Here is a 12,886-nt window from a genome sequence, read left to right as displayed (position 1 = left end):
GACAATACCATGAAGAGCAAATACATACGTGACTTTAGAAAGTAACTCAGGGTAACTACATCTCTCCATGTGAGTACGCAGCTGCTGTGAATTTCAGCCTGTGGCTGACTGATTCAAATCATAAACCTTTACTGCTATAAGTTATGGCCGTGAAACCTCATCCTTCCACTCTGTGGCGCATTACGCTCAGGCTCCTTGAAGGCTTAACCCTACGAGTAAAGACATTTTCTCATTCCTTTCAAAGATGCTGACATATGATGCATCGCAATTCCATCTGCAGCAGCCTCCTTTAGTACCTTACTCAAGCGGTAAATACTTTATGTATGGTCGCTATCATTTACAGTCCAAAGAATATTAAAGAAATATCAGGCAATGCACTCAGGGAGATGCATTCACTTATAATTAACTTCAATAACCTTGGTTCTGGCAGGGAGTAGGGAGAGATGAGAGAAAATACCAAGGTTAATGTTCATTCATGCATAGAAGCATCAACCAATCTCCAGGCTCACATATCTTAAATGATCTTAAGTGGTAAAGGTGACCTCTCCCAGGCAGCAAAATGTCTCATGTCAAATCTCAGCGACAGGGCGGGAGGAGGAGGAAAGAGAAGAGAGAAAACTTTTGCCTCACAGGTTTGCATTTTTCTCCCTCCAGAGGTCAAGGGAAAGGATAAGATTGGAGGAGCATGTTGGATGGGGGAAGAATAGTAAAAAAGATGGGAAAAGAGGTAGGATGCAAGACTCAGTTTTACAGTGGGCACCCAGACGAGCCAAGAGGGCTGTTTGACTATTGCAGAGTTTACTCTTAAACAAAACCTCACAAAGGGTGTGAAGTATGCTTCTTTCTGCAATGAATATATTTCTTAGAAATCATCACATATGGTATATAAAATATCACACATTCATAAAATATACTTTAATGTTGCAAACCCCATGTACCAAAATAGTACCACATGGAGCATTTACATGAATGTTTTACAGATACAGAATACTCTTAAATGCATAATTAAAAAAAATTACAGAGATTATTTTACTCCAAAAGATTTTACTTGGAGCTCTGCAAATGTCATTAATCATTATCCTGATAATAGGCAGGTCTCATGAAACACTCTGGCTATTCAGTAATTTAAGGAAAGGAAAATATTATTGTAAAGATAAAATTGTAAAAAAAAAATCCAAACACATTAGACTAAGAGACTATAAAGTTCACACTCTAATAGCAGACTACGGTTATTTTCTATTTCTTTACACTTGTCTTTCCACAACCAATAATTTGCATCCAGCTGAAGGGACTGTATAGTAAAACTCTATTTGTAATCTACCTCATCAGGAAATGAAGTTATGGCTGGATGTGTGCACCATTCCTACAAGAGAACTTCCTTAACCCTGCTCATCAAAGGGGCTTTTCTGCAAAAAGTTTCTACTGAAATAAGTTTATTTATAACACAAAACATGTCATAAGCATTGGGTTATGGAGCCATTGTTTCATTTTAAGATGACTGTGGGGTTTCAGGACAGGATTAGCCTGCATTCTACAAACACCCTCCTATTCTCCTCTATGAAAGTACTATTTCAATCCCTTCTATGCATCTCCCCACTTTTCCCTAACAATCGAAGGCAAAGATAAAGTATAGACCACTTTCAAATGTGGGGAAAGTTGTACGAAGGTGAGTAAAATCTGCCCAGATATGTCAGCTTTTCCTCTTCTGAAGATGCAGAAACTCATTCAGTTTTGCCCAAAAGGCTGAAATTTTGCAGCAAGATGAAATTGCAAACACAAACCCCATACCCTGCAGCAGTGTGAAGAATACCTCTTTAATCTGGTTCCTGTCAGAACTTTATATGCACACAAACGGAATGAATACCCTGGGCTGAGCAGGAGACAGGAAAACTAAACCTAATTTTTTTTTTAGCTTGCATAAATAAAGTTTACAGAGACATATTAGAAATGGCCAAAGCATTAAAATTAAAATAGTTCAAGTTTAAAAGTCAAGGTGTTTGAAGCTACAAAATTACTAATTAGTGAATGAAGTTAGAACTTCATTTATAAGCAAAATCTGAAGCTAAGTTTTAAAAAGGACAAAAATGTAGTAAAGACATTTAATGTATATGCAATTAACTTAGTCTGTAAACACTTGAATCTGGCATACTGCCCTTAAAGAGCAAAAACAAAAACACACTTGCCTTGTTTTTTTTTTGATACTAGCAATATAATCAGAATCACCCTGAGAGGTAAAGGCAGGTTTATGTGAACATAAAAGGTCTAAAAATTTGATTCCATGAACTAGTTGGTTTTTAGTGTTTATGTGGCATGCACATCTGCTCTTGACTCTGATCCTCGGTAGTTTTATATAAAAACATTAAAAAGAACTTACATGCCAGTGAATGAGACGAACAGAACTGGGAATCGTAACAGTGACCACCAATCACTCCTGTGCCTGTTCCCTCTTGTTAAACATCACAACCTCAGCACACATGCCAACAGCCTACACCATAAAGGGCCACAAGCTGTTTTACAGCAAACTGAGGATTAAGTGCTATAATTGTTATTAAATAGTCATTAAAATGAAGAGGGGGTAGGGGGTGTGCGGTTACAATTCTCTCCCAAAAGAATTTCCTCCACTATAAAAGATAAGATTACCCATCTTTTTCTTTTTGTCTGGCAATGAAAAGGCAATTTAAAAAAATTCGAACTTCTGCTACTGGAGGTTGAAAAAGTGGCAGGAGAGCGTATGGGAGAGAAGGGAGTTCTTTAAAACCATTCCAGGAATCGTTTAAAAGAGAACTTTGCTCCTTAAGTTAAAAACATTAAAGCTGGCAAATTCAAACAATAGTCATTTTCAACATCTAAGGTCATTGACAAAACTCACAAGTTCGGCGCACAGTAAAGCCTAAATAAAAGTGCCTCATGTTAAAGATTATACCACTACTTGGTATTCTTCCCACCAGACACCAATTGTCTGAGGGCGCTTCATAATTTAGTGCTAAATTAGAGGAGTGCTTTGGGCTGCAAGGAAGCATTCAAAATTAACAATAGTAATTCATAAAAATAAATCCTCACAACCTAATTCTAAACTTTCATTGCAAATCTGGGTTGAGTTAACACTAGCCCAGAGGTAAAATATACACATTTCCAATTTCCATTGTCTTATTTATACTTACACCATCTATACAAACTTTAAATTGTATCACCCAGTACTAACTTTTTAAATAAACCATTTTTGGTTTGAATCACCTCTCAATTCAATTTCACAATTTCCCTCATTATATATTCTGATTTTGCATGTAGCAAAAGATATTTTTGTTAAAAAGGAGTGTGTTTCATGGGAAAAAAATGAGTACAAAGTAGGATTGAGGAGGATGAAAGCAGTTTGGGTCCTATGTACTCTATGAATCTATGGTTATAGTATGTAAAAATTAACAAACTTCAATAAAGATTATTTCTTGATACAGCATGCAGGTGATCAAGCCACAATTCTTAATCCTTCGGCAAGAACATCCTCATGAATTCATCAAGAGTGCATTGGGCTTGTGTGACTGCAGCAAACATCAGTCCAGAAATGCAACCCCAAACAGATCAAGTTCAATTTTATGAACCTTAGTGTGTACATTAGGCCCCAGAAGTGATTTCTGATAGTCAGCATCTATAAACTTTGAGCTTATGAAGACATCCAAGTTATTTGGTGACTCATAAATCATTCCTAGGTTGTTTATGCAAACTAATCCTTGACAGCTTTAGGCTTGCTTATAGTTCAGAGCATTATCTCGTAGAATTAAAGCCACTTCTTGACTTAATTACATAGTTTAAATCAACCAACGTGTTTACTTCCTCCTCTGCAATGGACATATGGGTGACATATGAGATCTTCTTCAATTAGAGAGAATAGCACCTTTCATCACATCAAATGATCCCCAAGTATATTTCACCCAATGATGTAGTTTTGAAGTCTAGCCAATGTTGTAGGGAAATAAAACAGCTGTCCAGGGATCAGCAAGATCCCACATATTGCCATGAAATACATTGCCAGACAATTTGCTTTAATAATACTAATCAATATTAACCAAGTCATTGAAAGAACACACTCTTTTTCAAAGATTGTTCTGGAACGTTTTACGCCCATCCTAGAGGAGTAATTTGGTCTTGCTTTAAAATCTCACCAATGGCAACTTTCATCATTTAGAATTTACATATGACAAGGGCATTTTAAAAAGCATGTTTCATGGAAACAAAGCCTGTATCCAGGAGGGGGAAATCAGTTCAGTCATAAGGACACAGACATATATGCCATGTGTTTAATCCCAGTACTATACCAGGATGCTGGACAAAATTAAGTGCTAAAGTAGAAGGCACAGTTTAAATGGAGAGTAGTACAAATTTTAGTCAAACTGCTTTTTTTTGACTTGAAAGAAAATTTCCCAAATTTGTGAGGTTTGCTCACATTCCCCTTCATTAAGCAACATGGCAAAATGAAATCAACCTCCCTCTCTCAAAGAATGAGCCACGGGCTATTAGACAGGGTTCCAAAACTCACTCGACAGTTAATTCTAAATTCAATTGTTAAAAGAATGGAGCGAGAACAATGGGGGAGAGGGGGACTAGACGCAATCAAAATGTCCACATTAAGCACACTAAAATGAAATTACACAATAACTGGTGGTTTTCTTGTTGGCTTTAAAATGTATAATACTAACATACGGAATTGGGTATGAGTGTGTAGGCTGAATGCCTTAGCATTGCTAGAATAGATTGGATTAATTATAATCTATTCCAAAAGGAACTTATGTCACCACAGTTTTACTGGAAAATATCTGTGCATTTCTTTCTTTGCATTTTAATCCTTATTTACAAATAGTTCTGACTTTACTCAATTTAAGTTCCAAACAGCATGTATACTGAATGTAGTCAACGGTATCAGAGAAAGAGAAAGGAGGAAATCCTCAGTCTACATACTCTATACTTCTTTGTGATATTTCACTTCATCTGTCCAACACAATGGTTTGTGCTCAATTAATATTTTTTCATGTGAGTATTGCAAATTTATTTTGAGGGGTTTTGTTGGAAATCTGAATGACTTACTTCCACGTAGTGTTTCAATGCAAGCTCTAAAAGAACAAAATGGTTTGCTACCAATTAGCTTTTTTTAAAAAAATGTTCTGCACTTTGAAAAAAAGTTCCAATAATCATATTTGCTCAACTGTTAGGATCCTATATATTTGCATTATTTTCATTGTCAAGGATCATTGCACCAAAAGTTTAGAACCAGACAAAAATAAACATCCCCATTAGTGTGTGCAATTCCTTCCGAGAAATTCTTCGTAATGTAATAAGCATTTTCAAATGGATTGTGTTGGCACTATGACATTCCAGAATCACACCAGAAAATAATTTTGGATGGGTTTCAACCACACTGGAATCAGAGTGCACGGCAGAAGGAAAGTATCTCCTTAGATGAATTTGTTGGAATAAACAGGAACGGATACTCGACTCCTGGATTAGTTTAAAATAAAACTTCTTTGTGAAGAGAGATGACTGCCAGCTGACAAACAAACCTGTGGAAAAAAAAAGATGTACTTAAATCAAAGATGCAACAGTTAATTTTATTTCTTTTACATAACTATTGCTATTTAAAATTTCAGTGAGGGCAACTGTACAGTATATGGGCTTTTAACTTTAACTTGCACAAAGGAATTATTAAACTTAGTTGTTCCCCACAGCAGCAAGTTATATGGTGACATTTTCTACAAAGGATAAAGGAAAACTAAAAAAAATAGAAAAGAATCCATTAGCAGCTACCACACAGAACTCACTTCTAGTGAATACGACATAATGATTTAATTAAGTGTCTAAAAGCAAATTTCCTACTTATTTCATGCTGCAAGGAAAAGTTAGAGTTTGTGTCCAAGTGAGGGCTCATATGTGGACAGGCTCCCATGCAATACATTATGAAAGCGAATAATCTTTGATCAACCAATATTTATCAATCTGCAGAATCTATTATAATTTTAGAAGCCGAAATGAAGACAAAGATAATTACAAGATCAGAGACCGAGAGAGTGAACCAGGAGACAGACAGCAAAAAAGAGATTGAGTTGGAAAAGGTACTGTGATCGGGGGAATGGGAGAGCAAGACCTTCCTCTCCCACTCCCAACTAATTCCTCACTCCCCATTTTCTCTTGCAGCCATCCCACAGTGATGTGAACGCATAAAGAATTTAAGTATATTAGGAGATTATTAAAGAAAACCATTTTCTAATAGACCCAAAGTGTTTTCATTGTACATTCTATTGTTTTAGCTGCACAATGATTAAATTTAAAAAACTGCTGATCAACTCAGTATCAAATTTGTCCCAACAAAAGTTAAAAATAGGATTAAATGAAGTTTACAAGCATCACATAATTAAATCTAAAACATCTGATGTGGCAGGAGTGAAAAATCTTGCACTTATGTATAAATTATACCCAGTCCAGAAGCTATTGCCATTCCGAATTGACATAAGTACTGATGCCATGAAAAATTAATCATCAGACAAGTCAAAGTGGAAACATTTTCAATAAAGACAGGTAACTACCAGGTACTAGCTTATTAATCAGAACAACTTATTAATGCCTCTCTAAGGTATGCTCTCTTCATTAGAGAGCCAGGTCAGTTCTAGAAGTCTATTTGTCATTTTGTCTCCTTTTTAAAAAAAAAGTGACATTCAGATTATAATTAAATTATTCTAAAAATTTCAGGAAGAAATGCTAGGAACTGTTAATTGTATTCATTATAGAATTAAGGTACACCAAAGTTTGTAAACAGCAAATGAACTTCCCAGAGACTGCTTTCTATTCCTCTCCATCTTTAATTTCTATTTAGACATTTCCCATCTCAGTCGAGTTTGGAAATTTGTTCAAACTCAGTCAGGCAAAACTGGGGTGGTACAGTAGCGTAGTGGTCAGCACATCGCTTTACAGTGCCAGTGGTCACAGATTGGGCCTCAGCTCCCACTGCTGCCTGTAAGGAGTTTTTACGCTCTGCCTGTAACCGAGTGGGCTTCTTCCAGATGCTCCAGTTTCCTATCACATTCCAAAGACTAAGGTTGGGGTTTGTGAGTTGTGGGCATGCTATTTATTTATTTAGAGATACAACATCGAATAGGCTCTTCCAGCCTACAGAGCTGCACCGCCCTCTGATTTAAACCTACCCTAATCATGGGACAATTTACAATGACCAGTTAACCTACAAACCAGTATGTCTTTGGACTGGGCAGGAAACCGGAGCACCTAGAAAACATCCACACAGTCCACGGGAAGGAACGTACAAACTCCTTACAGAGGATGCCAGGATTGAACTCCAGACTGACGTCTGAGTTGTAATAGCATCACGCCAACTGCTACACTACCGTGGTGCTATGTAGGTGCCGGACGCGTAGCGATACTTGCAGGCTGCCCAACCCAATCCTCATTGATTTGATACTAATGATATTTTTCACTGTATTTTTGATGTACGTGACAATTAAAGCCAATCTTATCTCTTTTTACAGAAAGCGTCTAGTTGTTTTGAAATATTGACACTTGATGGTTGGAACCTCAACCTGAAACCAAAAGGCAATTTCTTGGCAATAACATTATCATGTTGGTAACTCTCATGCATTTTCAATACCTGTATCAGAAATATTTCTGCCTACAGATGTTTCCATTTCACATAATAAACCTGACTATAGAAGGGTAATAATTGCTTTGTCATCTATCTCAGTGATATTCACTGGTTAATATGCAGTAATATGATTTGGCAGCAAAGGAAATTAACTACATTAGATGGCAAATCTGTTTTATGTTTACAGAGGCTAATTTTTTTAAGGAATTAAAGCTAGAACGTTACATTTAAGTCATCATCATCCCAATTTTGGTTGAAAAGAGTTACCTGTATTGAAATTAACTTGGCACCCAGCTACGAGAAGACGACTGTGAGGTGTTGGGATAAGATGGATTCGTGGCAATAGGATCCAAATTGAAATCAAGTCCTTCATCGTCCATGAGATCATGATCAATTATGTAATCCACATCACAGTCGAGACTTTCCATGAACATATCCAAATCAAGATCTCGAGGGAAATTCTCATGATTCATATTCACTCCTCCTGAAGAGTTGCTGCTGCCGTTTGAGTTGATGGTGGATGATAGATCAATTTGCAGAGCCTGGCTCACTGGGGTCTGGAGTTGGGCCTTCAAAGTGGGCATTTGGTTTGCATCAGGTGGTGGTCCCAGCATATTCAATGTATGAGGTATAATATTAATAGATGAGGCTGGTGATCCTGCAGATTTTCCTTGTTGGCTGGGCTGGTTAATTTTTGACTCTGCAGATGGACTGTTGATAGAGTCGATGTTCAACAGCATAAGATTTTCACTGGCTAGTCGTCCACCTGTCTGTGGCATGACAGGGTCAACTTGGCTCATCATCACATCTGTATGAGCTGGCGACTCCGAAGTCAGGAGGGCTTCAAGAGTTGCAGGTACACTGAAGTGACTCTGCACAGACGTCAGATCAGAAGAATCATAGAAAGAGTTCCCATAGGCAGAGGTCTTTGACCCAGAGTCAGAGCTCTGTGACCTAAATGTATAGTTTGAGCTTTGCTGTATCAAGCCAGCAGATAATGATTGCTGGGTTGGCAACAATGCAGATGATGGTGGCATGAGGTTTAAACTGTCAATGAGTTCAAGTTCTTCAATTATGTTTTCAGTGAGTGTTGATGGTAATTTGCTTGAAGAGCTGGGGTAGGCTAGTGTAGTATGAAGCTCATCTTCCAGATCATCCTGTTCTGGCACTATGGGGGACAGGTGTCCAGTACTTAATGTACTAGCATTAGAGCTCGTTCTTGGCCTAAAGCTGGTCCAGGTCTCAGAGTCCTCATTGTTACAAGAGGAAGGACTTCCAGGCCATTTGGAAATTTGTGAACTAGGGCTCTCAGCACTTCCTTCCTGAGCAGCCTGAAGGGCAGCCTTTTTCCGTGCAGCCCTTCCTTTGCTCTTTACAAGCTTGCTATTATTGTCCATTGACGCCGCTCTTCTCCTGGGTGACTTCCCACTTTTGCCACCTTCAGGATTAAGTATCCACCAAGAGCTCTTTCCGGTTGCTTCATTGTGGACTCGGATGAACTTGCTGTGCAGAGAAAGGTTGTGTCGAATGGAATTCTGGAAGAATTTTTTAAAAAATAGGTGAGAAAAATACTTGCAGAAAAACTTTTAATCAGAATAGTTTAATCTCACTGAAAATTTATATCCAAAACATTAATTCTCGAAAGCTCAATTCACCAGTGCATTTGAAAAGCTTCCAACTTACTTCAGACATTCTAATTTTTGTTTTAATATGAAGTTACTTTTTTTTTCTTTGAAAAGGCACATCCTACATTCAATCTCTTCAAAAATTACATTGAAGAACATGCTGGGTTGACTCGTTCCCTCATTGCCAAAACAATAAATATTACACTTTCAGAGATCATTTTTGGCTACAATAAAAATAAGTTTGCATTGGAAGACAGACAATAGAAATGTTTTCCAGATTTTTGTATTTCTCAGAGAGTTAGTTGAGGATCACACAAAGATTTTGCGATTCAAAGGAGCCCACGTGCATGGCATTTGTGAAGTCATTTTTGCTCTTTTAGACTTTACTTCCTCAGACCCAAGAGTAGCTACTGTATTTTGTCGGATAGGAAAGTTACTAGGCAGCCGTCTATCCCAGGGGATCATGGGTTTGCACCTCTGGTGGACTGTGTCCTCTCCAGGGCGCAAGCCTGGGTGGGAAGATTTGAAAAACCGGCTGTTGCCCATGCAGCAGGTTCCCCCTCTCCACGTCACTGATGTAGTCCAAGGGAAGGGCAAGCGCCAATACAGTTTGGCATCAGTGTCGTCACAGGATAGGGAAACTATTCCAATATGCCACAATAAATGAGAGGGAGCTTTAGAGAGGGTTGTTGTTCCTTTTCGCGCTTTGTGGCGCAGTGGGCAGCATTTTTGCTGTTTCCTTAGTATTTGTGTTTTTTTTTACGAGGCAGAGTTGCTAGGTCAACGCTCAACACAGCACGGAGGGAAAACGTGCAAGAGGCCAGCCAGATTCGAACGAACCTGGGACCTTGAAGTCCATTACTGATGCCACTACACCATTGGCAGCTTTAGAGAGAGCATAGAGGAGATTTACCAGGATACTGCTTGCATTAAAGAGCATGTCTTGGACCTTTCTCTTCTGAGTTAAGGAGGACAAGAGGAGACTTGATAGAGGAGTAGGAGGAGGATTGATATAGAAGCTTAATACCAGGGCTAATATGTGGGGGCATAAATCTAAGGTGATTGGAGGGAAGTATAGGGGGATGTCAAAGATAGTGTTGCATGTTTTTTTTCCCCCACAGAGAGAGCGCAGTGCATGGAACATGCTGCCAGGGGTGGTGATACAGGCAATTGCATCAGGGGTATTTAAGACACTCTCAGATAGGCGGATGGAGGGAAGAAAAAAATGGGAAGGTAGTGTTAGAAAGTTAAAGGGTCAGCACATCATGGGCCAAAGGACCTGTACTGTGCTGAACTGTTCTATCGAGATCAATGGCTGGTTTCACAGCTGCAAATGTAGAAGTTGCTGATCGGCAACTGTGGGAATACGGAGTTGTGCCAATAAGATATGGCAGGAGTGCCATACTTTTCCACTTCACGTTTCTTTTTAATTTTACCAACAGTAAGGGATACAAAAGTATCAACATCTAAACACACACAATTGTTCCAGCCAGAGATTTTTCAGATTACAGAACAAGTGGATAAATTATAAATGGATGACTAAAACGAAAGATACAAACATAAATCAAAAACCTGTTCAGCATGTGACAGAAGTTTCAAATCCACAACCTACTGGAATGACGAACCCGAGACATTAATGAACCACAAGCTACTCGTGCACATGCAGAATTAATTCAACTGTAGTTATTTCTGGAACATTGGTGCTAACGACACACCCAGCTTTTATTGCCCATCCCTTATTGCCCTCGAAGTAATGGAGCTGAGTCCTTCAGATGAACATGCTCCGGGGTTAGCGGTTAGCACAATGCATTACAATATAGGTGACCCAGGTTCGATTCCCACGTCTGCCTGTACAGAGTTTGTACGTCTGATTGCGTGGGTTTCCTCCAGGTGCTCCGGTTTCCTCCCACAGTCCAAAGGCGTACTGGTTGTTAGGTTAATTGGTCATTGTAAATTGCCCCATGATTAGGCTAGTATTAAATTGGGGATTGCTGGGCAGGTCAGCTCAATGGGCCGTAAGGGCCGATTTCTCAGAATACCTCAACCAATCAATCAGTAAATAAAGGCATCAGATAATATGTTCCAGGAAGTGCATTCAGCAAAGGTGAAACAATAACACTATCTCCGCAAGGTCAAGAATGCGTATGACTTGGGAAGAAAATTTGTGGGTGAAAGTCTGTTTTCAAAAGCTTATTGTTATGGAGCTTCTTGGTCTCAAGAAGTTATGGAATTGGGATGGGCTGTGAGAGAAATCTATGGAATCAACTGTAGTGCATTTTACTCGAGTAAGAGGAAATTGATATGTAGACAGAACAAGCAATTAGGAAGGCCAACAGTGTATAGATTTTAACAGAGAAAAACTTGCTATCTTGCTTGAATTATATAGGACCCTGGTGAGACTAGGCCTAGAATATGGTCTCCCTTCCCAAAGCGAGAGAGCATCCAGCAAAGATTCGCCAGATAGATTACTGAGATCATGCATTTATCTTGTGAAGAAAAGACCTATACAACCAAGTTTAGAAGTATGAATTGGCGTTACTGGAATGCACAGATTTCTTACGTTGCTCAAAACAGTAGATCAGAAGATGTTATTTTCTCTGGTCAGGTGCTTGGAAATGGACACTGCAAATCCCAAGGATTCAGAGGAAAGATTAGAGAAATTTCTTTATCCAGAGGAATGCTTTACCTGAGAATTCGTTTATTTAGTTTATGCCTGTCACATGTAATGAGATACCCTAACAAATTTGATTGGTTAGTTTCCACAAGAGAGAACTGGAGTGAGTGAGGCCTCTGTCGGTCAGAGTTGACTGAATATTGCATCCTAGCTGTCTAGATATGCAAGCCTGGGCAGTATGATATGGAGAGCAAGCCGTTGCCAATGTAACAAGCCCTCCCTCTCCACACAACTGATGAACCCACAAGAACAGCAGAGACTGATACAGTTTGGTACCAGCAGCGTCGAACTCAGCGAAGGGCTGTCTTAGAGACTCCTACTCCGTATTCTTCCCCTCAGGGTTTACTCCCAAAGCCTTCCCATGAGTGAGTATAGCCGTAAGGCAGAAGAGGTTTGAGATCAGAGTTTTCCTCCTCCCAGACAAGCTGCCAATCACAGTCGACAAGCTCCATCTGTCCAAAAGGTTCCTTAAGGTTGTTATGCCGTGGTAGCTAATGGGGACAAGCTCCCACTACCTATTAAATGCTCCCAATGGCATGCGCCTCAAATAGCCTCTGACAACCAAGTCCAGATCCTGGCCTTCAAGTGCGGCATAGCTGCTAAGCCTGACGGAACCATTTCTACTGACAGGAGAAGGGGGGGAAGATGGGTTACCGGCACCTTAAAACCAGTATTAAACCACAAGACCATAAGACATAGGAGTAGAATGAGGCCATTGAGCCCACTGACCCTGCTCCGCCATTCCATCACGGCTGATCCCGTATCCCACTAAACCTTATACACCTGCCTTCTCACTGTATCCTTTGATGTCTTGACTGATCAGGGAACTATCAACTTCCGCCTTAAATACCCACGGACTTGGCCTCCACTACAGTCTGTGGCAGAGCATTCCACAGACTCACTACTCTCTGGCTAAAGAAAATCCTCCTTACTTCTGTTCTAAAAGGTCAC

At 39.3% G+C, this 12,886-nt stretch overlaps 1 protein-coding gene across 1 annotated transcript in view; it reads right to left on the bottom strand.

Moving 5' to 3' along the window:
• Positions 1 to 900: 900 nt before the first annotated feature.
• The window catches only part of LOC140204309 (forkhead box protein O1-like), a 48,687-nt gene continuing 36,701 nt past the window's right edge, over positions 901 to 12,886 (bottom strand). The window contains exons 2-3 of the mRNA XM_072270922.1: positions 7,904 to 9,171; positions 901 to 5,549 (exon numbers count right to left, since the gene is read on the bottom strand). Of these exons, the coding sequence (XP_072127023.1) occupies positions 7,915 to 9,171 (1,257 nt within the window). The 3' untranslated portion in view covers positions 901 to 5,549; positions 7,904 to 7,914. The remainder of the gene's footprint in view (positions 5,550 to 7,903; positions 9,172 to 12,886) is intronic.

Source organism: Mobula birostris, chromosome 10 (genome assembly GCF_030028105.1).
Source record: "Mobula birostris isolate sMobBir1 chromosome 10, sMobBir1.hap1, whole genome shotgun sequence".
Taxonomy (NCBI): Eukaryota; Metazoa; Chordata; class Chondrichthyes; order Myliobatiformes; family Myliobatidae; genus Mobula; species Mobula birostris.
Note: the sequence above shows the minus strand (reverse complement) of the source record. Positions and strands in the feature narration are given on the sequence as shown.